Source organism: Entelurus aequoreus, linkage group LG03 (genome assembly GCF_033978785.1).
Source record: "Entelurus aequoreus isolate RoL-2023_Sb linkage group LG03, RoL_Eaeq_v1.1, whole genome shotgun sequence".
NCBI lineage: Eukaryota > Metazoa > Chordata > Actinopteri > Syngnathiformes > Syngnathidae > Entelurus > Entelurus aequoreus.
In genome coordinates this window covers 16,876,650-16,903,779 of record NC_084733.1, presented here as the reverse complement: position 1 = coordinate 16,903,779, position 27,130 = coordinate 16,876,650, and the positions used below count along the sequence as shown (strand labels likewise).

Below are 27,130 nucleotides of genomic sequence, written 5' to 3'. Positions count from 1 at the left end.
AAAAGGTTGGTCACAGCATGACAATATAGTAAATACATTAAGGGCTTTAAAAAAGGAAACATTAGATCAGGGGTACCCAAACTCAGTGGGTTAAAACAATTTGGCCGGGGGGTGGGCTGTATATAAATATATATGTATATTTATATATATATATATATATATATATATATATATATATATATATATATATATATATATATATATATATATATATATATATATATATATATATATATATACATATATATATATATATATATATATATATATATATACAGTCGAGGTTACTGTGGTTTATCCTTCATATAGTGCTCAATACCGGGGTAGAGCGGAATATACGTTAGGTCAGGAAAAAACACAGAGGCTATTTCATCCCTACAAGCCTCTTTCGCAGGTTTCTCTGCTCTTCAGGGTATTTTAAATAAAAATTGTCACAACCTAACATTGATTAAACGTCGTCAAAGAGCATGTTGTTTCATCGTTGTATTTGTGTTGCAGAATATTGGTTGGGAAATGACCAAATTTCAATGGTCAAATCAACGTCCGAACCCAACATGGATTAAACGTCGTCAAAAAGCATGATGTTTGAATTTTTACGTTCGAGTTGCTCAACGTCCAGTACCTTGTTCTAAACAAAACATATATACACTACCGTTCAAAAGTTTGGGGTCACATTGAAATGTCCTTATTTTCAATGAAGATAACTTTAAACTAGTCTTAACTTTAAAGAAATACACTCTATACATTGCTAATGTGGTAAATGACTATTCTAGCAGCAAATGTCTGGTTTTTGGTGCAATATCTACATAGGTGTATAGAGGCCCATATACAACAACTATCACTCAAGTGTTCTAATGGTACAATGTGTTTGCTCATTGGCTCAGAAGGCTAATTGATGATTGGAAAACCCTTGTGCAATCATGTTCACACATCTGAAAACAGTTTAGCTCGTTACAGAAGCTACAAAACTGACCTTCCTTTGAGCAGATTGAGTTTCTGGAGCATCACATTTGTGGGGTCAATTAAACGCTCAAAATGGCCAGAAAAAGAGAACTTTCATCTGAAACTCGACAGTCTATTCTTGTTCTTAGAAATGAAGGCTATTCCACAAAATTGTTTGGGTGACCCCAAACTTTTGAACAGTAGTGTATGTATGTATACGTTAGGTCAGGAAAAAACACAGAGGCTATTTCATCCCTACAAGCCTGTTTCGCAGGTTTCCCTGCTCTTCAGGGGATTTTAAATCCCCTACAAGCCTGTTTCGCAGGTTTCCCTGCTCTTCAGGGGATATAAAAGCAGGGAAACCTGTGAAACAGGCTTGTAGGGATGAAATAGACTCTGTGTTTTTTCCTGACCCAACGTATGTATATATATATATATATATATATATATATATATATATATATATATATATATATATATATATATATATATATATATATATATATATATATATATATATATATATATATATATATATATATATATATATATATATATGATGTCACGTTATCGATGGGAAAATGCATTTTTAGACAATATGATTTGCCTGAGCAGCAATATAAAACACAAAATTGTATAAAACACAATGCTAGCTCTTCTGTTACGGCTCTGATGCAGCAATTGGATACAATCTCAGTGTGAAATAAGCTTCAGAAATGTTGGGAGTCTAGCCAGACTTAAATGTTTTGTCCGACAGTGCGTGGCGTTCCGCAAGAGTCAATGCTCCGACCTTTCTACTGTTTGCTATTTTGTACATGGTCCTGGAGTTCCGCAAGGTTCAATGTTCCGACTTTTCAACTGTATGTTATTCTTTACAAAGATTGCAGGCTCTGATGTTCTCATGCATCTATTAAACTGATCACATGTTTTCACAGTGGTTTCTGTATAAAACACAATGCTAGCTCTTCTGTTACGGCTCTGATGCAGCAATTGGATACAATGTTAGTGTGAAATAAGCTTCAGAAATGTTGGGAGTCTAGCCAGACTTAAATGTTTTGTCCGACAGTGCGTGGCGTTCCGCAAGAGTCAATGCTCCAACCTTTCTACTGTTTGCTATTTTGTACATGGTCCTGGAGTTCCGCAAGGTTCAATGTTCCGACTTTTCGACTGTATGTTATTCTTTACAAAGATTGCAGGCTCTGTTTTCATGCACCTATTAAACTGATCACATGTTTTCACAGTGGTTTCTGTACAAAACACAATACTAGCTCTTCTGTTACGGCTCTGATGCAGCAATTGGATACAATGTTAGTGTGAAATAAGCTTCAGAAATGTTGGGAGTCTAGCCAGACTTAAATGTTTTGTACGACAGTGCGTGGCGTTCCGCAAGAGTCAATGCTCCGACCTTTCTACTGTTTGCTATTTTGTACATGGTCCTGGAGTTCCGCAAAGTTCAATGTTCCGACTTTTCGACTGTATGTTATTCTTTACAAAGATTGCAGGCTCTGTTTTCATGCACCTATTAAACTGATCACAAGTTTTCACAGTGGTTTCTGTACAAAACACAATACTAGCTCTTCTGTTACGGCTCTGATGCAGCAATTGGATACAGTTTTAGTTTGAAATAGGCTTCAGAAATGTTGGGAGTCAAGCCAGACTTAAATGTTTTGCCAGACAGTACGTGGCATTCCGCAAGAGTCAATGCTCCAACCTTTCTACTGTTTTTTACATGGTCCTGGAGTTCCGCAAGGTTCAATGTTCCGACTTTTCAACTGTATGTTATTCTTTAGAAAGATTGCAGGCTCTGATGTTCTCATGCATCTATTAAACTTATCACATGTTTTCACAGTGGTTTCTGTATAAAACACAATGCTAGCTCTTCTGTTACGGCTCTGATGCAGCAATTGGATACAATGTTAGTGTGAAATAGGCTTCAGAAATGTTGGGAGTCTAGCCAGACTTAAATGTTTTGTCCGACAGTGCGTGGCGTTCCGCAAGAGTCAATGCTCAGACCTCTCTACTGTTTGTTGTTTTTTACATGGTCCTGGAGTTCCGCAAGGTTCAATGCTCCGACCTTTCGACTGTATGTTATTCTTTCTTTGACCGATCCGTGTTCTTCTTCGCATGATGTTTGAGTTCAGCGAGGCCGCACAAACTTTACAACCCTATCCAGGTGTTTTCCCCTAATTCATTTCGCATAGGTACTTAGACGCTATTTTGGAAGCAGGAAATTCTAGTGTCTTGGTGCCGTTTACACAGAACAGCTACCTTGACAGAAAAGGGTCAAATGCAGACTTTTTCAGACAGCAGGAAAGGGGTTTATGGAATAATGCTGATTTCAAACGTCAGTTTGAATGCCATTCAATGTTCTTATTTGGTTCTCTTTTAGCAGCTGTTGAACAGAGATTTGAGACGAGAGGCAAGGGGTTATGACTGAGGCTAAAATGTGACAATGAGGTTAAATGGAGCGTTTCGGAAAGGTGACAGACGGAGACAGGAGGGTTTTGTTTGACCGCTCCGAGGTTCATATTTCACAAAGGAGGATGGTAGAAGGGACGGATTGATGTGGTTTGCTGACACGTTTAGTCATCAAACGTGTGTTTCTGTGCCACTAACGCTAAAGGTTTGTTGTCATGCATGGCCATTCATGCCTGTCTGGACCAGGAATTCCCAGAAGAGGAGAAGGGTTTGGGGGGATGGGAAGAAGACATAAAAACGAAGAGGACTGTGCGATTGAGAGTGCTGGGTGTGGTTGTAACGCTGCTCGGTCATTTATAACACTCCACTGTATTCTCCCCAGGCACAGTCGGTGATTAATGAGGGACCAAAGATCAATTTACTTAAAGCCATGCATGCATTCTTATAGCAAAGCTAACTAGAGGGTGTGTTTCCATTGCATCCATGATACTGTAATATGGCTTCTGAGTCCAGTATGTGAGCTTTGAGTAGCGTGACTTTGAACAGGATGGAAGTGAATTACAGCATCTCCCACTGAGAGAACTAAGGTCATGAGGTCATGCTTTATGTGCCGGAATCTAACGAGGCAGACGATCGACAGACTCACTAAAAGAAAAAGAGCTTGTAAAAGCAGGTCTTTTTCTGCCTTGTCATGGATCTGTATAAACTGTACCGACACCAGCTGGGAGGAAAAAGTTGACCTTTTAGTTTGAAAGGGTGTGGTCACACTTGAAGTCCGGTGTTCTACTTGGTGTACTTTTTGTACTCGGTAGTCACTTTAGTGCAGTCTGATTTGGGTTCCCAATTTCATACGTATATTACTTGTTACTACTTAGTATTTAGACAAAGTATTCCCTTCTTTCAAAATGTTGTTATGTTACAGCCTTATTCCGAAATGGTATAAATGTATTTGTGTCCTCTAAATTCGACACACCTCATAATGAAAATTTAAAAAAGTTTTTTCAGAATTGCTTCTTTATTTATTTCAAATTAAAAACTAAGAAATCACATGTACATAAGTATTCGCAACCTTTGCTCAATACTTTGTTGATGCACCTTCGGCAACAATTACAGCCTCAAGTCTTTTTGAATACGATGCCATAAGCTTAGCACACCTATATTCAGGCAGTTTCGCCCATTCCTCTTTGCAGCACCTCACAAGCTCCATCAGGTTGGATGGGAAACGTTGGTGCACAGCCATTGTCAGACCTCTCCAGACATGTTCAATCGGATTCAAGTCTGGACTCTGGCAAGGACATTTACACAGTTGTCCTTAAGCCATTCCTTCGATATCTTGGATTTGTGCTTATGGTTGTTGTCCCGCTGAAAGATGAACCGTTGGGTTCGAGAGCACACTGGAGCAAGTTTTCATCCAGGATGTGTCTGTACATTGCTGCATTCATCTTTCCCCATATCCTGACTAATCTCCCAGTTCCTGCCGCTGATAAACAACCCCACAGCATGATGCTGCCACCACCATGTACGGATGGTATTGGCCTGGTGATGAGCTGTGCCTAGTTTCCTCCAAACATGACGCCTGGCATTCAGGCCAAAGAGTTCAGTGTTTGTCTCATCAGACCAGATCATTTTGTTTGTCTTTCAGGTGCATTTTGACAAACTTTTACAAAGGAATAGTTTCCGTCTGGCCAGTCTACCATACTGGCCTGGTTGGTGAATCTCTGCAGAGATGTAAGGTTCTCCTCTCTCCCCAGAGGAATGCTGTAGAGTGACCATCGGGTTCTTGGTCACCTCCCTGACTTGGCGATCCCTCAGTTTAGACAGCCGTCTAGCTGAAACAAGAGTCCTGGTTTTTCCAAACTTCTTCCATTCACGGATGATGGAGGCCCTGTGCTCATTGGCCCCTTCAAAGCAGCAGATAATTTTCTGTACCCTTCCCCAGATTTGTGCCTCGAGACAATCCTTTCTCCGAGGTCTACAGACAATTCCTTCGACTTCATTCTTGCTGTGTGATCTACCATGCACTGTCAAGTGTGGAATCTTTTATATATAGACACTTGTGTGCCTTTTTAAATCATATCCAAACAACTGAATTTAACAGAGGTGAACTCCAATTAAGATGTAGGAACATCTCAAGGACAATCAGTGGAAACAGGACCTTCATGCCAAAGGTTGTGAATACTTAAGGGGGACATGTGATTTCTTAGTTTTTTATTTTTAATGCATTTGCAAAAAATGTCTAAAAATTTTTTTCACATTGTCATTATGGGGTATTGTGTGTATAATTCTGAGGACAAAATGAATGTATTCCATTTCAATGTACCTTGGCTAATTAAGGCTGGAAAACATAGCTTTATATGATCCTGGAGTTTAACAAGGCTCAATACGCAGACTTCTATGTTATTCTTTACATGATCCTGGAATTCCATGAGGCTTGGTACTTAGATCTTTAGGTTATTTTTGTTACATGATTCTGGAGTTCCCCAAGGCTCGATACTCCGACCTTTCTGTGCTATTCTTCAAATGATTCTGGAGTTCCGCAAGGCTCGATTACTCTGACCTATCTTGGTTAGTCTTTACATGACCCGGAAGTTCCACATTGCTCGATACGCCGACCTGTCTGTGGTATTCTTTACATAATCCCGTAATTCCAAAAGGTTCAGTACTTAGACCTTTCTATGTTATTCTCTACATGTGGAGTTCCACAAGGCTCAATACTCTGACCTCAATGTTATTCTTGACATGATCCCGTAATTCCCTCAGGCTCGATACTAGAACCTTTCTATGTTATTCTTTATATGATTCTGTAATTCCATAGGTGTCAATATTCTGACCTATGCTATCTTTGCTATTCTTTACATTATTCCAGAGTTCCACAGGGCTCAATACTGCGTCCTATCTGTGTTATCCTTCTCATGATCCCATAGTTCCACAAGGCTCAATACACAGACATGTATATGTTATTCTTAACATGACCTGGTCCATGTTAGTGTATTATTAAAAAAAATGGTCAAATGTGTTTAACCAATATATGACCCTGGTCTATGATAGTGTATTACTAAAAAAAAGTAAAATATGTTTAACCAATGCAGTGCTTTCTTTGTGGCATTATGGTTTTCAGGACATAATGCCTCCTCTGATTGCCTATGATAGAAGGCGCTTTGTGAGTTTGGTTTTTAATTTCCCGGCAGCATGAGAACAATGCCTATGCTCAAAATGGGAAAGCACTAATTACACACATCAAGATGCACTACATGTGCAAACAGAAGCCACAAAAGCACAGTAAGAGATATAGTGGATAGCAAATGAGAGAACGCCATAAATAAATAATGAAGCAAACCGCTAATAGGGGGATAATTAAAGGTGGGAAGGAGACGGGAGGTCACAGAGGTACCGCCGGAGTTTATAGACGTGTCAATTTACCAGAAAATATTAAACATTGCAACCATTCCAACATCACATGCAGAGTTTGGACACCATTGCAGACCAAAAAAGAAACATGCTCAATAAAAGTTGTATGCATTGATTTAGTGGGCCAGACAAAGCTGTCATAAAGCACTCTGATCCGTCCCCGAGCGCTCCAGGCTGAAAGTGTGTCAGTAATATTCCATTAAAGGTGATAATATAATCAGGACAGAAGGGCTTTCAGCAGATTACATCAGTGACGGCGGCCACAGGAACGGAGAGGGATGTTTGCATTTATTTATTTGTGCATCTGTGTGTGAGTGTAGTGTCACATGTCCTGTGGGAGTCACATCCAAAATGATTATAGTTGAAATTCAACACCACAGCTATGAAAAGTGCAAAAGTAGAATGAAAATAAGCAAGAAATAAAAGGTTTAATGAACCCAATGGCCACCAGACAACCTTACATTTGACCTTAACCCAAAAATAAACAAAGGAATCATCCAATTTAAACCAGATTATACTTTTCTATTAAAATAACTGTGTGTGTGTGTGAGTGCGTGCGTGTGTGTGTGAGTGTGTGTACTCTGTAAATCCTCTTTAAGAGGCCAGTTTTGAACAGCCTGCTAATTATCCTATTCTCTCTCATCTTGGATTAAACTACAATCTCACACACACGCTAACACCATGGCTACAGGACTCCATGGAAACAGGGTGCCATGGTAACAGCCTCCCTTTCCTCTCTGGACACAAATTGGATGCTGGGAGATGAAGTTCCCTTTTTGCTATGAGATGCTGTGCTGTTTTTTTGACTAATTAAAATTACATTTAAATATACATTTCAATACAAAATAAAATATACAAATAACAATACAAATTAAAATTAAAATACAAAAAAAGTACAAATAATAATAATACAAAAATAAAGAAATTTTTAAAATATAAATTAATTAATAAATACAAATAAATGAATAAATAAATTACTACATAATAAATAGCAATAAAATACATTTAAAAAATAATGTGAGGATTTAAATCTCTAAAAAAAAAAAAGTCTCAAAGTACATTGTACAATAAGCAGCAACAATTCAGAAATAGAACAAAACGATATGATATATATGTTAATACTATATTTAATAATAACAGATTTGTTTTAAATGTATATTCACATTTGTTTTCTTTTTTAAAGAATATTTGCATCAAAACAAATCATGCGACGACGTCGAATCGACCACGCCCCTAACCACACCCACACCGCCACAGGTGTTTTGGCAATTTAGGGGAAACCCTGACATTGATCAAATAAAAATGTCTCACATTACGATCACGGTTTGTCAGAGATGTTTTGTAATGTAATTATGTTATATTTGCACCTAAAGAAATGCTAGTATATCAGTTTAGGAATATGGGGGCAGGTGGGTTGGGGTGGTGGTGATTTTTCTGGCTGGTTGAAATATTGTATAAATAATTTTATAACATGTTCTGGAGGTTGAGAAGGTTTAAACAATGTCTTGCAGCAATATGAAGCCACTCCCCCTGAAAAACATCTGTCTAGGGTACACTTATTAATGATGAAAAATGTATATTTCGTATAGTCTGGTCTAGTGTTGTCCCGATACCAATATTTTGGTACCAGTACCGGTACCAAAATAATTTCGATACTTTTCGGTACTTTTCTAAATAAAGAACACCACAAAAATGGCATTACTGGCTTTATTCTAACAAAAAAATCTTACGGTACATTAATCATATGTTTCTTATTGCAATTTAGTCCTTAAATAAAATAATGAACATACAAGACAACTTGTCTTTTACTAGTACGTAAGCAAACAAAGGCTTCTAATTTAGCTGCTGACATATGCAGTAACATATTGTGTCATTCCTCTTTCTATTATTTTGTCAAAATTATTAAGGACAAGTGGTAGAAAATGAATTATTAATCTACTTGTTCATTTACTGTTACTATCTGCTTAATTTCCCTGCAATGAGGTGGCACCCGAATGCAGCTGGGATAGGCTCCAGCACCAACCCCCCCCCCCCCCCGCAACCCCGAACAGGACAAGCGGTAGAATATGGATGAATGGATGGATCTGCTTACTTTCTATTTTAACATGTTCTATCTACAATACTGTTAAAATGTAATAATCACTTCATCTTCTGTTGTTTGGTACTTTACTTGTCAAGACTAGGACTATGGTGACGCAAATTACTGCATGGATTGTTTTCCCGTGGTGCAAAGCGACTGGACTGGACAAGGCTTGCAGGTAAATACATGTTTAATCTATGACTATAAAAAGGTACAAATGAAAAGCGCGCACAAGGCGGAAAACAAACTTGGCTAAGAAAACAAAAACTAGCACAAAGGCAGAACTATGGACATAAAAACGAAAACACTTACTGTGACATGAAAATAGACAAACTCACTTGGCAAAGCATGGAACTATGGCATGGAACGCGTAATCATAGGAGTAACAGGGGTAATGTCGCCAGGCCAACTACCTGGCAACTACAGGCTTAAATAATAGTGTCTTGATTACAAAAGGTGCGTGTGTCCAAATGAGTCAGGTGCGTGAGTCCAAATGCATGACAGGTGAAACCAATGAGTTGTCATGGAAACAAAACAAGGGAGTGAAAAAACAGGAACTAAAAGTGTCCAAAAACCAACAGAATATAGCCAAACAAAACATGATCAAAAGACATGGCATTACTTTAGTTTTGGTTGATACCACACATTTAGTAGTTACAGGATCATACATTGGTCATATTCAAAGTCCTCATGTGTCCAGGGACATACAGTATTTCCTGAGTTTATAAACATAATGTAAATTTTAAAAAAACGAAAGAAGATGTGATGCCAAAAAATATTGACGTAATCATAGTAGTATTGACTAGATACGCTACTGTACTTGATATCATTACAGTGGATGTTAAGTGTAGATCCTCCAGTGGGCGTTTCAGTGTTAGAACTTCACCTTTATCGTTAGTTTTTAAGCCAAAATGCGTGTGGCAGGGGTGGCGGACCGGTACTTTTCAGAGGCGGTATAGTACCAAATATGATTCATAAGTATCGCGTTGCTATACTAATACCGGTATACCGTACAACCCTAGTCTGGTCCTACAGTATCTTGCAGCTTCAGCTCATTAAAGTACAGAAAAGGATTCTGGGGGATGTTGCTTTTGTTGCAATTTGCCCTACAGTAGCAAAGACTTGATGACAGCAGCGGCGTCCCAGTCCCACCTACACACGCATGAACAAGTAGGCGATAAAAGAAAGACTCGTGGCCCACAGACAGCCGCACTGTATTGTAGCTTAAGGGAGGATGAAGTTGCAAGGAGAAAGACAGAAAAGACAGAAACTGAGGCATCTCCTAAGCAGAACAAATGTGTTCGGAGCAGCTGAATATAGGTCACACACATCTCCAGCGACTATTCCCTCCCTCTTGCCTCAGCAGCTTCATAGCAAATTCTGCATAATTTCAGCCACATAACGGAACGAAAAATGTACCGAATCTGTTATACAGTGCAGACAAGCTGCATTGGTGTTGGTTGGCCTGCTTGGATAACAGCGTTTTGCACATAATTCAAGCAGGTGATTAATATTTCAGTGCTGTGCTACAGTCTTTGCATGAAAAAAAATCCTCAGAAGCTTTCTATAATGTAGTGGCAGCGTCCACTTTTGTCCACTTACAGTTTTACTAGCTGTGGGACACCACAGAGATGAAACACATCCAGTTTGCTTTTAAAAGTGCTATGCGGCTATGGTCCGATAGCACTATGAAAAAATGCTAAGTGTTTAGAGTTTGATGAGCCCACCATGTCTATAGGCCCACAACTTCACAAAGGACAGATTGGTAAAAAAAAAAAAAAGTTTTTTGTTTTTTTTTAAATAAAGCAGGCTTCACTACACATATTAAAAAGCAGCCTGGGGAGCTGAGGACTATCCGCCAGTAAACTACAGATGTGGGAGGAGTACGTTTGATCATTCTGTTAGAGATGCTACCTCAGTTGAAGCATTTAAGTCCCATCTTAAAACTCAATTGTATACGCTAGCCTTTAAATGGACCCCCTTTTAGGCCAGTTGATCTGCCATCTCTTTTCTGCTGCCCCCCTGATACTCTAGCTGCTCAAAGTCAGGACCCGGGGTGGACCACTCATCTGTGCATCAGTTGGAGACGTCTCTGCGCTGCTGACTTGTCTCCACTCAGGATGATCCCCTGCTGGCCCCACTATGGACTGGACTCTCACACCATTAACTAGATTCACTATGGACTGGACTCTCACACTATTAACTAGATTCACTATGGACTGGACTCTCACACTATTAACTAGATTCACTATGGACTGGACTCTCACACTATTAACTAGATCCACTATGGACTGGACTCTCACACCATTAACTAGATCCACTATGGACTGGACTCTCACACTATTAACTAGATCCACTATGGACTGGACTCTCACACCATTAACTAGATCCACTATGGACTGGACTCTCACACTATTAACTAGATTCACTATGGACTGGACTCTCACACCATTAACTAGATCCACTATGGACTGGACTCTCACACTATTAACTAGATTCACTATGGACTGGACTCTCACACTATTAACTAGATGCACTATGGACTGGACTCTCACACCATTAACTAGATCCACTATGGACTGAACTCTCACACTATTAACTAGATTCACTATGGACTGGACTCTCACACCATTAACTAGTTTCACTATGGACTGGACTCTCACACTATTAACTAGATTCACTATGGACTGGACTCTCACACTATTAACTAGATCCACTATGGACTGGACTCTCACACCATTAACTAGATCCACTATGGACTGGACTCTCACACCATTAACTAGATCCACTAAGAACTGGACTCTCACACCATTAACTAGATCCACTATGGACTGGACTCTCACACTATTAACTAGATCCACTATGGACTAGACTCTCACACCATTAACTAGATCCACTATGGACTGGACTCTCACACTATAAACTAGATCCACTATGGACTGGACTCTCACACCATTAACTAGATCCACTATGGACTGGACTCTCACTATTATGTTAGATCCACTATGGACTGGACTCTCACACTATTAGCTAGATCCACTATGGACTGGACTCTCACACTATTAACTAGATCCACTATGGACTGGACTCTCACACTATTAAATAGATCCACTATGGACTGGACTCTCACACTATAAACTAGATCCACTATGGACTGGACTCTCACACTATTAACTAGATCCACTATGGACTGGACTCTCACACTATAAACTAGATCCACTATGGATGGGACTCTCACACTATTAACTAGATTCACTATGGACTGGACTCTCACACTATTAACAAGATCCACTATGGACTGGACTCTCACACTATTAACTAGATCCCCTATGGACTGGACTCTCACACTATTAACTAGATCCACTATGGACTGGACTCTCACACTATTAACTAGATCCACTATGGATTGGACTCTCACACTATTAACTAGATCCACTATGGATGGGACTCTCACACTATTAACTAGATCCACTATGGACTGGACTCTCACAGTATTAACTAGATCCACTATGGACTGGACTCTCACACCATTAACTAGATCCACTATGGACTGGACTCTCACACCATTAACTAGATCCACTATGGACTGGACTCTCACACTATTAACTAGATCCACTATGGACTGGACTCTCACACTATTAACTAGATCCACTATGGACTGGACTCTCACACTATTAACTAGATCCACTATGGACTGGACTCTCGCACTATTAACTAGATCCACTATGGACTGGACTCTCACACTAGGCTTAAATAATGCCTCTGATGAGCAACAGGTGAGCGTCCCGAACACAAGAGGCAGGTGAAAATAATAAGTAGCCATGGTAACAAACTCAGAGGTGCACAAACAGGAACTAAAGGAGTCCAAAACTGACAGAAAACACAAAACATGATACGGACCACGGATCATGACAATTTCTACATTCACCCACTGATGGCGGGAGCTGCCATGTAAGGCCCTAACCACGACCCATCAGGAGCAAGGGTGAAGTGTCTTGCTCAAGGACACAACGGACGTGACGAGGTTGGTAGAAGGTGGGGATTGAACCAAGAACCCTCAGGTTGCTGGCACGGCCACTCTCCCAACCCCGCCACGCCGTCCACAATAAATATAAAAAAGATAGTAAGCTTAATTTTATTTTATTTTTTATGTTTTGTTTGTAATTGTTTTTTAATCTTCATGATTTACTTCAAGTTATCACAGTATGTCTCTATATACATATTTATTTTATTTTTTAAATTCATTTTGGCCAAAGGGGACGCATTTCAATTTCTTACACACACTTGTTATTACATATGTTGGCCAGAGGGGGGGCACTTCAATTTTTTTACACACACTTGTTATTTCATTTGTTGACCAGAGGGGGAGCACTTTTAAAACCGACACACAGTCAATTTGAAAAATCCCTCCTTTTTGGGACCACCCTCATTTTGATATATTTCACCACCAGGGGGTGCAAATGAGACATTCTCTATTAGATGCAATGCTTTTCCGTATTGGGACCATGATTTATGGCCTAACTTGTCCTCATAGAACACACACACACACACACACACACACACACACACACACACACACACACACACACACACACACACACACACACACACACACACACTCACACACACACACAATGTTTACGGATGTTTACTAATGTCCCCATACATCCTGTATTATTGTTATTATTATTATTATCATTATTTTACTACACTTCTCGTTGTCTTGTTCTGCTTTGAATAAACTTCCAAAGGTCTTCCTGATGTTTTTCATGGGAGATCCCAGAAGGATTTTAAAAATAGAATTGAATAAAAAGACTGAAACTACAGCGGTACCTTGGGTTATGAGTTATTGGTTCTGTGACGTGCCCCCAAAACAGGCTAATTGGGAACAGGTGGGTGCCATGATTGGGTATAAAAGCAGCTTCCATGAAATGCTCAGTCATTCACAAACAAGGATGGGGTGAGGGTCACCACTTTGTGAACAAATGCGTGAGCAACACAGTTTAAGAACAACATTTCTCAACCAGCTATTGCAAGGAATTTAGGGATTTCACCATCTACGGTCCGTAATATCATGAAAAGGTTCAGAGAATCTGGAGAAATCACTGCACGTAAGCGATGATATTATGGACCTTCGATCCTTCAGGCGGTACTGCATCAAAAAGTGACATCAGTGCGTAAAGGATATCACCACATGAGCTCAGGAACACTTCAGAAAACCACTGTCAGTAACTACAGTTGGTCGCTACATCTGTAAGTGCAAGTTAAAACTCTACTACGCAAAGCGAAAGCCATTTATCAACAACACCCAGAAACGCCGCCGGCTTCGCTGGGCCCGAGCTCATCTAAGATGAACAGATGCAAAGTGTAAAAGTTTTCTGTGGTCTGACCAGTCCACATTTCAAATAGTTTTTGGAAACTGTGGACGTTGTGTCCTCCGGAACAAAGATGAAATGACCCATCCGGATTGTTATAGGCTCAAAGTTGAAAAGCCAGCATCTGTGATGGTATGGGGGTGTATTAGTGCCCAAGGCATGGGTAACTTGCACATCTGGGAAGGCACCATTAATGCTGAAAGGTACATACAGGTTTTGGAGCAACATATGTTGCCATCCAAGCAACGTTGTCATGGACGCCCCTGCTTATTTCAGCAAGACAATGCCAAGCCACGTATTACAACAGCATGTCTTCATAGTAAAACAGTGCAGGTACTAGACTGGCCTGCCTGTAGTCCAGACCTGTCTCCCATTAATGTGTGGCGTAATATGAAGCCTAAAATACCACAACGGAGACCCCGGACTGTTGAACAACTTAAGCTGTACATCAAGCAAGAATGGGAAAGAATTCCACCTGAAAAGCTTCAAAAATTGGTTCCTCAGTTACCGAACGTTTACTGTGTGTTGTTAAAAGGAAAGGCCATGTAACACAGTGGTAAAAATGCCCCTGAGCCAACTTTTTTGCAATGTTTTGCTACCATTAAATTCTAAGTTAATGATTATTAGCAAAAAAAATTCTCAGTTCGAACATCAAATATCTTGTCTTTGCAGTCTATTCAATTGAATATAAGTTGAAAGGGATTTGCAAATCATTGTAGTCTGCTTTTATTTACGGATTACACAACCTGCCAACCTTACTGGTTTTGGGTTTTGTATATGGAGCATTTACATTGTAGGAATCTAGTTCAAGTGAGTCATACTTTACTCCCAAATCATCTCGTTTTGGAATAGGAAGGAGGTTGCAGTGTAGTAGTCTAATGCCACCTGACATTTCATGCTCGGCCGCTGCTCGGCCAGCTATCATTCTGCATGGGTTGAAATAGAGAAGGAGTAAGAGGTCAGCTGTTGACTCTCACGAAAATAGGAAGGATGGAGAAGCACAGGAATGAGGCTATAAAGTGGATATTGGACATACACACACAAACACACACACAGATACCTCTTGACAGGAGTTATGCTTGTGGCTATCCCACCTTGCGTATGCAAGACTCACCAGAGTCCATTTTTATTGCTCTAACACAGAGGTCGGCAACCCAAAATGTTGAAAGAGCCATATTGGACCAAAAATACAAAAAAAAATCTGTCTTGAGCCGCAAAAAAATGAAAAGTCTTGTATAAGTCTTATAATGAAGTCAACACATGATGTAAGCGTCTATATTAGCTATAATAGCCTACTATCAAAATGACAATGTGTCGCAGGCTGAAGCAAATCTTTGTTGACAAAAAATGTTGAAATTTAATGTTTATTCTACCCATTTTTACATTGGAAAACATTAGTAAAACACATGCTTCTCAGAGGGTGAGATAACTCCTCTAAATGACTGTCTTAGAATGGCCAAAGGTATACATGTGTGTGTCCAAGTTAAAGGAAAGGCTGTCTTCTACGAATGGATTTATAACAATCTATGCAAGCTCGGTTACGTTTGCTGTGGTCTATACAAACAACTATCAGAAATGCAGGCAATATTACATGGAGATATGTCATGAGAAATGCAGATATAAATTAAATACACAGAGGACATAGGAAATTAAATTAGCTCAAAAATACCTACAAGTGAGGCATAATGATGCAATACGTACATAAAGTGTGTGAATGTGAATGGGTCAATGTGGAAATAGTGTCAGAGCGCTTTGAGTTCCTTAAAAAGGTAGAAAAGCGCTATACAAGTACAACCCATTTACCATTTACCATTTTAAAGCTAGCCTAAATAGCATGATAGCATCAATTAGCTTGCAGTCATCCAGTGACTAAATATGCTTGATTAGCACTCCACACAAGTCAATAACATCAACAAAGCTCACCTTTGTGCATTAATGCACAGCATAAAAAATTTGGTGGACAAAATGAGAAAAAGAATGAATGGCATAAAATACGTCTTTTTGTGGCATCGTTGAAGAAAGTTATACATGTAAACAGAGTTCAAGGACCGCCAAAATTAATAGGACAAAACGGCGCTTGCCAAATACTCTCATCAGAGAAGCATGTTTGATGTAAACAGTGGAATTTCTAACAATTAGGGAGGTTTGTGTCATGTTGTCCTCCTACAGAAACCATATTAAAACAAAAATATATTTTTTCCCCATCTTTTTTCTTTTTCATACATTTTTGAAAAAGCTCCAGGGAGCCACTAGGGCGGTGCTAAAGACATGCGGCTCTAGAGCCTTGGGTTTCAGACCCCCGCTCTAACATGAGCTTTCAGTCAGTGGGTGTGATGGCTGATAATCAATATGTTAAAATGGAGGGGGAAATGTGCGACCTTCCATTGTTGCTTTGAGGGGAGTGTTACTAACACACTTTAGCCTGTAACCCACGGCGACAACCTGCTGATCGGCACACATTACAAATGTAACTTTCTTAAATGTGGTCAAGAAATAAACAATTCCAGCACTTAAACGTACATCCTATCAAGTAGATATTGGATGCTGGATTGAGACCATCACTCTAATAATATCTGCTTGTCCATATTATCACCTAATTCAATGGATAACCAGAATAGCACACATGTTCCGATCAAGGGTTTTATGCTACCCATTCCGATACGATCATCCATAGGTGAAATCGGCTATACCAATACCGATCACATGCATTAACTGTGCATTTCTCAATGTATTTATGCTGCGTGACAGTTTAACAATCTCTACACAATGTTCAAACGAGTTTATGTCTGATTTTTTCAAATCAAAACAAAGTCAATAGTACACTGTGGAGGGGGGCGTGGTCGGCGCGCCTCTTGCGGTAATGGAGTGTGTATGGCCCGGTTTCGAAGCCCAGCTGACAGGTGAGTAGATTGCCCAGCTGGGGATGATTATCTAATCACCTGTCGCCTTTATCAGCAGCGGCCGGAGCCAAGACGGGAGAGACGGCGGCTGGGAGCAGAAGCACGGACACGGCTGACTGAAAAGTCCTGCACCCTGGTGTATATGCTAATAAAGACTTGCCCAAACCTGTATACCCCCCCACACAAAGAGACGTTTACATACACTACCGTTCAAAAGTTTGGGGTCACCCAAACAATTTTGTGGAATACCCTTCATTTCTAAGAACAAGAATAGACTGTCGAGTTTCAGATGAAAGTTCTCTTTTTCTGGCCATTTTGAGCGTTTAATTGAGCCCACAAATGTGATGCTCCAGAAACTCAATCTGCTCAAAGGAAGGTCAGTTTTGTAGCTTCTGTAACGAGCTAAACTCTTTTCAGGTGTATGAACATGATTGCACAAGGGTTTTCTAATCATCAATTAGCCTTGGATAGTTGCTGGAATTGGGCCTCTATACGCCTATGTAGATATTGCACCAAAAACCAGACATTTGCAGCTAGAATAGTCATTTACCACATTAGCAATGTATAGAGTGTATTTCTTTAAAGTTAAGACTAGTTTAAAGTTATCTTCATTGAAAAGTACAGTGCTTTTCCTTCAAAAATAAGGACATTTCAATGTGACCCCAAAGTTTTGAACGGTAGTGTACACAATAACTAAACAAAAGTAAACACTACTACTACTACTCTTTTAAATCCTGGTTTTTTTGCCCTCAAAGTCCTCCTGTGTCCATGATATTATTCCCTAAGTTTGTAAACATTAACAAAAACAACTAAAAGCAGATTTGGTGAAAAATATCGATCTAATCACTCTCGTTTTGATCATATACTGATACTACCCTCTGTATCAACACTACCAAAGTGTGGATCGATCCGCCTTCCTCTTACATACAACAGTTTTTTACATTATACTCTCCCTAACTCCTATTCGTAAAAATCTCATATAAAGTACCCTGTCTTTCGTTATTGACATTTTATATGCACTTACTCACGCAACACGGAACCTCCGTTGATCTGAGAATGAAGTTGTTGTAAAAACAAGTGACAAAAAGTATGTTCCGTCATTTTTCTTCGATGCTCAACGGCAATTAAAACCAGTGGCGGGCTGTGCGTTTCCCACCTAGGCCTTCAATAAATACCTCTCAGAATACCATCATTTATGTCGCCACATGACCACGGCTGGAGAAATACTCTACAGAAACGCACTTGCGCCCTGCTGGGCATTGAATCAACTCAATTTGTCACTAGTGTACAAAAAGGGCTATTGTTTGGCGCATTTAAAAATCAATAAACCCGCATTGGACCTGGAACTGTCAAAACTAAAATAGTTGTAAAAAATTATATATATTTGAACTCCCAGTACCGCTCGTAGTTGGTTGATTTGAGTGGAAGTGGTTATATCTGCCACCTAATCAATGTTTTGCTCTGCTACTTTGTCGGTTAAAAAAGCAAGTACCGCTTATTTCTCCGCTGGCCGGGTATGGCTCCGGTGCCACTTTCTGCTTTCGTAAATCACAACTTCTGATTGGCTACCTGCGAGTGACAAGTGAGTATCCAATCACAGTCACGTTGAACGTAAGGCTACTGTCAACAACTCGGCTATTGCAACTGAGTATCCTCCGTTCGTTAAACTGCAGAGCCGCCGCTAGTGTTGGGTCAGAAGGCCACTGGCAGAATTCATGCAATGCATGGAATTCTGATTGGATAAAAGCTCCAACTTAAAAGAGCAACACTGGAGCCTAATAATAACCACTAGGCCACCTACTCAGTGGCCTAGTGGTTAGAGTGTCCGCTCTGAGATCGGTAGGTTGTGAGTACTAACCACGGCCGAGTCATACCAAAGACTATAAAAATGGGACCCATTACCTCCCTGCTTGGCACTCAGCATCAAGGGTTGGAATTGGGGGTTAAATCACCAAAAATGATTCCCGGGCGCGGCACCGCTGCTACTCACTGCTACCCTCACTTCCCAGGGGGTGATCAAGGAGATGGGTCAAATGCAGAGGACAAATTTCACCACACCTAGTGTGTGTGTGACAATCATTGGTACTTTAACTTAACTTTAATATGATATGAAGATAATATAATGAATACTTTTATATACTGTCTGTATGGAAAGTCAATTAAAAATAAAATAAACTTTTATTAATTAATGACCGTGATTGGCCTAGTGGTTGGAGTGTCCGCCCTGAGATCGGTAGGTTGTGAGTTCAAACCCCGGCGGAGTCATACCAAAGACTATAAAAATGGGAGCCATTACCTCCCTGCTTGGGTTGGAATTGGGGGTTAAATCACCATAAATGATTCCCGGGTGCGGCCACTGCTGTTGCTCACTGCTCCCTTCACCTCCCAGGCGGTGATCAAGGGTGGTGGGTCAAATGCAGTGAATAATATAATAATAATTATAATCATTGGTACTTTAATTTTAACTTTATTTATGTTAGGCCAGCAGAGAAGGCCTTGCTGGCCCTGACGGCAGACCACTGATTAAAGCAGGCTTGGGCAATTATTTTGACTCGAGGGGCCAAATTTAGAGAAAAAATATGTCTGGGGGCCGGTATATATCTTTTTTTAGGAACACTAATACAAAACCTCACAATAATGTCTGATTGAATGCTAAAAAAAGTTATGACAGACGGCTTCAAAAAACCAGAATGGTATTTTCCCTTTTTTTTCTGAATGAGACACGCAGAATGTACATGAAAATAAAGAATGCGGGATTTACAATATTCACTACGAACGATAAAACACTGAATATTGACAACATGTCATGCAAAAGCGCAGATTCCAACCACTGAAATACTTTGTATAGTTCAATACTTACGGTAATTAGAAAACATCACTACACATCATAACGGCAGCTACACTTTCCATCTTAAAGATCTAAAAAAAAAAGATATCTGATTTTTAGGAACACTAATACAAAACCTCACAATAATGTCTGAGTGAATGCTAAAACGTTATGACAGACCGCCTTGAAAAACGGAATGGAATTTTCAATTTTTTTACTGAATGAGACACTCAGAATGTACATGAAAATAAATAATGTGGGATTTACAACATTAACTATGAAGGATAAAACACTGAATATTGACAACATATGAACGTCACACCCTCCCCAAAAAAATAACTGTTGATAAAAGTCGGTTCTGTTGTTTATTCCTGCTCAAAGGCAATCCAAACAACACCTGTGGCCCCCGGTGGAGGTACCAGCAAGGTCGGACGTTGAAGATGATAACAGCCCCATTCTTGCAATCTCACCTCTCCCTCAGCAACGTCCACCCCTCCCCTCCTTCCTCACCCACTTCCCTCCCCCCAGCTGTGCACATACCCACCCAAATGCAATGCATCCACCCCAAAGTGCACTATATAAAAAAAAAAAAAAGCAAGCACACACTCAGACAGCTGTAAGGAAACATAGCATGGATGATGCTGCAGGCCGAGTCCATGGTAGCAGAGTGGAGGGCAGCTTTATGGAGGTGTGTGAATGTAACAGCTCCTGTTTGGCCAATTTATCTGCGGTGAGGAATAATCCACAAAGCCGGCAGACAGGCCTCCATGCTGCAGCGGCCATAAAGTGACAAGCTGCATAGTTTGCATGCTTTTACTGTCCCAAAAATAAAAATAGCAATATGCGTGGAGAGCAACACACCTGCTATGGCGGGTGTGAAGTCAAAATGAAGAAAAGCAAAAAAAAAAAAAAGCATCCAGTGTGCAAGATGCATGCCGAATGTGTCACCAACCTTCATAATTACATACCTCCGTGAAGAACCCCTCCATGCTGCTCGGTCTGTCCGCCCCAGAAGACGCGCGCCGGGCCCCGGCAGAGCGCACACGCTGGCTCCGGTCGCCGGTGCGCAAACGTCGGCGTGTTTTAGCCCGAATGTGCCGCTGCCGCGTCCCATTCACAGCACCGTCATCATCAGCCTCATCTTCCTCCTCCTCCTCCTCCTCCTCCTCCAAGTGACTGGGCTAAATGCCACATGAGAGCGACAAATCCACGGGGGGAGGAGGGAGGGAGGGGGGAAAGGGGAAAAAATCAAATGTCCACGATTGGCTGCCGGTTGGCTTCTTTTGGTGGTTCCGTGTCTGTGATGGTGAGGTGAGATGGAGGACCAGTCGGGCCGGGCTGTGAGGACGAGCCTGACGCTGTTGCTGCACCGTGCACGCCGTTGGAGGATGGGACGGCATGCATTGCACACATCCTTATACACACACGCACACACACACACACACACACACACACACACATACACACACGCACGCACACACACACACACACACACGCACGCACACACACACACACATTCTTGTATTTGTTGCCTTCTTCAGACCTCCCAAAAATGCCTAACTCTTTAGGACCACCCTTTCTAGATATATAAAGATTTGTACTTACAACATTAATAATATATACATACTATGTACATTTACAAAAAGTAAGCATTTATTTGTATTTTTAATTTTTTTTGTAATTGGTTATTAATCTTTATTATTTACTACAAGTTATTACAGTATGTCTTTATATACATATTTATTTGTTTATTTTTATTAATTTTGGCCAAAAGGGGCGCATTTCAATTTCTTACACACACTTGTTATTACATATGTTGCCCAGAGGGGGAGCACTTCAAATTTTGACACACACTTGTTATTTCATATGTTGACCAGAGGGGGAGCACTTTTAAAACCGACACACAGTCAATTTGAAAAATCCCTCCTTTTTAGGACCACCATAATTTTGATAGATTTCACCACCAGGGGTGCAAATGAGACATTCTCTATTAGATGCAATGGTTTTCCGTATTGGGACCATGATTTACGTATGTCCTAACTTCACCGGTCATCATATGGAAGGTACTTTTCCTTGTTGATGTCTCAAGAAAGGTTTAAATACAAGCACACACACACACACATTAAGTGGACCCCGACTTAAACAAGTTGAAAAACTTATTGGGGTGTTACCATTTAGTGGTCAATTGTACGGAATATGTACTGTACTGTGCAATCTACTAATAAAAGTGTCAATCAATCAATCAATCAAACACGCACACACACACACGCACACACACACACACACGTTATAGTATTAGTTACCTTCTTGAGAACTCTGAAAAATGCCTACCTCTTTAGGACCACCCTTTCTAGATATATTAAAATATTTATTCACAACACTAATAATATAAACATACTATGCACATATAAAAAAAGTAAGCATTTATTATTATTTTAGATTTTTTTTTGTAATTGGTTATTAATCTTTATTATTTACTACAAATGATTACAGTATGTCTCTATATACATATTTATTTGTTTATTTGTATTAATTTTGGCCAAATGGGGCGCATTTTAATTTCTTACACTTTTGTTGTTACATATGTTGCCCAGAGGGGGAGCACTTCAAATTTTGACACACACTTGTTATTACATATGTTGCCCAGAGGGGGAGCACTTCAAAATTTTGACACACACTTGTTATTTCATATATTGACCAGAGGGGGAGCACTTTTAAAACCGACACACAGTCAATTAGAAAAATCCCTCCTTTTTAGGACCACCATAATTTTGATAGATTTCACCACCAGGGGTGCAAATGATACATTCTCTATTAGATGCAATGGTTTTCCGTATTGGGACCATGATTTACGTATGTCCTAACTTTACCGGTCATCATATGGAAGGTACTTTTCCTTGTTGATGTCTCAAGAAAGGTTTAAATACAAGCACACACACACACACATTAAGTGGACCCCGACTTAAACAAGTTGAAAAACTTATTGGGGTGTTACCATTTAGTGGTCAATTGTACGGAATATGTACTGTACTGTGCAATCTACTAATAAAAGTGTCAATCAATCAATCAATCAAACACGCACACACACACACGCACACACACACACACACACACACACGTTGTAGTATTTGTTACCTTCTTGAGAACTCTGAAAAATGCCTACCTCTTTAGGACCACCCTTTCTAGATATATTAAAATATTTATTCACAACACTAATAAAATAAACATACTATGCACATATAAAAAAAAGTAAGCATTTATTATTATTTTAGATTTTTTTTTGTAATTGGTTATTAATCTTTATTATTTACTACAAATGATTACAGTATGTCTCTATATACATATTTATTTGTTTATTTTTTATTAATTTTGGCCAAAGGGGGCGCATTTTAATTTCTTACACTTTTGTTGTTACATATGTTGCCCAGATGGGGAGCACTTCAAATTTTGACACACACTTGTTATTTCATATGTTGATCAGAGGGGGCGCACTTTTAAAACCAACACACAGTCAATTTGAAAAATCCCTCCTTTTTAGGACCACCCTAATTTTGATAGATTTCACCACCAGGGGTGCAAATGAGACATTCTCTATTAGATGCAATGCCTTTCCGTATTGGGACCATGATTTATGTCCTAACTTGTTCACCGGTCATCATATGGAAGGTACTTTTCCTTGTTGATGTCTCAAGAAAGGTAGACATACAAGAAAACACACACGGACACACACACACACACACACACACACACACACACACACACACACACACACACACACACACAGACATTCTTGTATTTGTTGCCTTCTTCAGACCTCCCAAAAATGCCTACCTCTTTAGGACCACCCTTTCTAGATATATAAAGATTTGTATTTACAACATTAATAATATAAACAGTACATACTATGTACATATACAAAAAGTAAGCATTTATTTTTATTTTTAATTTATTTTGTAATTGGTTATTAATCTTTATTATTTACTACAAATTATTACAGTATGTCTTTATATCCATATTTATTTGTTTATTTGTATTAATTTTGGCCAAAGGGGGCGCATTTCAATTTCTTACACACACTTGTTGTTACATATGTTGACCAGAGGGGGAGCACTTTTAAAACCGACACACAGTTAATTTGAAAAATCCCTCCTTTTTCGGACCACCCTAATTTTGATAGATTTCCCCACCAGGGGTGCAAATGAGACATTCTCTATTACAGGGGTCACCAACGCGGTGCCCGCGGGCACCAGGTAGCCCGTAAGGACCAGATGAGTAGCCCGCCGGCCTGTTCTAAAAATAGCTCAAATAGCAGCACTTACCAGTGAGCTGCATCTATTGTTTAAATTGTATTTATTTACTAGCAAGCTCGTCTCGCTTTGCCCGACATTTTTAATTCTAAGAGAGACAAAACTAAATAGAATTTGAAAATCCAAGAAAATATTTTAAAGACTTGGTCTTCACTTGTTTAAATAAATTCATTAATTTTTTTACTTTGCTTCTTATAACTTTCAGAAAGACAATTTTAGAGAAAAAATACAACCTTAAAAATGATTTTAGGATTTTTAAACACACATACCTTTTTACCTTTTAAATTCCTTCCTTTTCTTTCCTGACAATTTAAATCAATGTTCAAGTAAAAAAAAATTATTATTATTGTAAAGAATAATAAATACATTTTAATTTAATTCTTCATTTTAGCTTCTGTTTTTTAGTCGAAGAATATTTGTGAAATATTTCTTCAAACTTATTATGATTAAAATTCAAAAAAATTATTCTGGCAAATCTAGAAAATCTGTAGAATCAAATTTAAATCTTATTTCAAAGTCTTTTGAATTTATTTTAAAATGTTTGTTTTGGAAAATCTAGAAGAAATAATGATTTGTCTTTGTTAGAAATATAGCTTGGTCCAATTTGTTATATATTCTAACAAAGTGTAGATTGGATTTTAACCTATTTAAAACATCTCATCAAAATTCTAAAATTAATCTTAATCAGGAAAAATTACTAATGATGTTCCATAAATTATTTTTTAAAGTTTTTCTCTTCTTTTTTTCGGTTGAATTTTGAATTTTAAAGAGTCGAAATTGAAGATAAACTATGTTTCAAAATGTAATTGTCATTATTTTCATGTTTTCTCCTCTTTTAAACCGTTCAATTAAGTGTAAATATCATTAATTATTAATAATAACATAGAGTTAAAGGTAAAATGAGCAAATTGAATATTTCTGGCAATTTATTTAAGTGTGTATCAAACTGGTAGCCCTTCGCATTAATCAGTACCCAAGAAGTAGCTCTTGGTTTCAAAAAGGTTGGTGACCCCTGCTCTATTATATGCAATGCCTTTCCGTGTTGGGACCATGATTTATGTCCTAACTTGTTCACCGGTCCTCATATGGAAGGTACTTTTCCTTGTTAATGTCTCAAGAAAGGTAGAAATACAAGAAAACACACACGGACACACACACGCACACACACACACACACACACACACACACACACACGCACACACATTCTTGTATTTGTTGCCTTCTTCAGACCTCCCAAAAATGCCTACCTCTTTAGGACCGCCCTTTCTAGATATATAAAGATTTGTATTTACAACATTAATAATATATACATACTATGTACATATACAAAAAGTAAGCATTTATTTTTATTTTTAATTTATTTTGTAATTGGTTATTAATCTTTATTATTTACTACAAATTATTACAGTATGTCTTTATATACATGTTTATTTGTTTATTTGTATTAATTTTGGCCAAAGGGGGCGCATTTCAATTTCTTACACACTTGTTATTACATATGTTGCCCAGAGGGGGAGCACTTCAAATTTTGACACACACTTGTTATTACATATGTTGCCCAGAGGGGGAGCTCTTCAAATTTTGACACACACTTGTTATTTCATATGTTGATCAGAGGGGGAGCACTTTTAAAACCGACACACAGTTAATTTGAAAAATCCCTCCTTTTTAGGACCACCCTCATTTTGATAGATTTCACCACCAGGGGGGCAAATGAGACATTCTCTATTAGATGCAAAATGCTTTTCCCTATTGGGACCATGATTTATGTCCTAACTTGTTCACCGGTCCTCATATGGAAGGTACTTTTCCTTGTTGATGTCTCAAGAAAGGTAGAAATACAAGAAAACACACAGGGACACACTCACACACACACATACTCATTCTTGTATTTGTTACCTTCTCGAGACCTCCAGAAAATGCCTACCTCTTTAGGACCGCGTTTTCTAGATATATAACGATTTGTATTTACAACATTAATAATATATATATACTATGCAAATATGAAAAAGCTTGTTGTGAAATATTTGTTGGAATTTCACAAGAAAAGGGTCACAATTTCACAAGAAAATTTTTGAATTTTGGCAGTATTATAATAAAAGTCGTAATTTTAAAGAGTTAAGTACCAATGATTGTCTCACACACACACACTAGGTGTTGTGAAATTTTCCTCTGCATTTGACCCATCACCCTTGATCACCCCCTGGGAGGTGAGGTGAGCAGTGAGCAACAGCGGTGGCCGCGCCCGGGAAGAATTGTTTGTGATTTAACCCCCAATTCCAACCCTTGATGCTGAGTGTCAAGCAGGGAGGTAATGGGTCTCATTTTTATAGTCTTTGGTATAACTCGGCCGGAGTTTGAACTCACAATCAACCGATCTCAGGGCGGACACTCTAACCACTAGGCCACTCAACGCAAGTCAAAATTTTACAAGAAAAACTGAACATTTGTGCAATATTATGATAAAAGTTGGAATTTTACTCAATAACAGTTGCAATTTTACAATAAAAGCTTAACATTTTGACAATTTTATGAAGAGCCGTAAAGTTACAATTTTATAATAAAACTTTAAAATGTTGGCAATATTATAATAATAATCGGAATTTTACTTGGCACAATTATGTCAAAAGTCATGATTTTACTCAAAAAAGGTCACTATTTTACAAGAACAACAAAAAAATTGGCAATATTGTGATAAAAGTCTGAATTTTATGTGACAACTGTCATCATTTTGCATTACAAAGTAACAATTTTACATTAAAAAGTCATAGTTTATGAGAAAATATTGCAATATTACAGAAACCGAAAGAATAGGAGAAATTGTTCCCAATTTTTAAGAAAAAAGTTGACACATTGTGAGAAAAAGACTGCTT

The 27,130-nt window shown here is 38.9% G+C and overlaps 1 protein-coding gene across 1 annotated transcript in view; it reads right to left on the bottom strand.

Moving 5' to 3' along the window:
- myo10l1 (myosin X, like 1) overlaps nt 1-21,263 on the bottom strand; it is a 93,381-nt gene extending 72,118 nt beyond the window's left edge. The window contains exon 1 of the mRNA XM_062041381.1: nt 20,919-21,263. Coding sequence (XP_061897365.1) covers nt 20,919-20,939 — 21 coding nt within the window. The 5' untranslated portion in view covers nt 20,940-21,263. The remainder of the gene's footprint in view (nt 1-20,918) is intronic.
- Between the last annotated feature and the right edge of the window lie 5,867 nt (nt 21,264-27,130).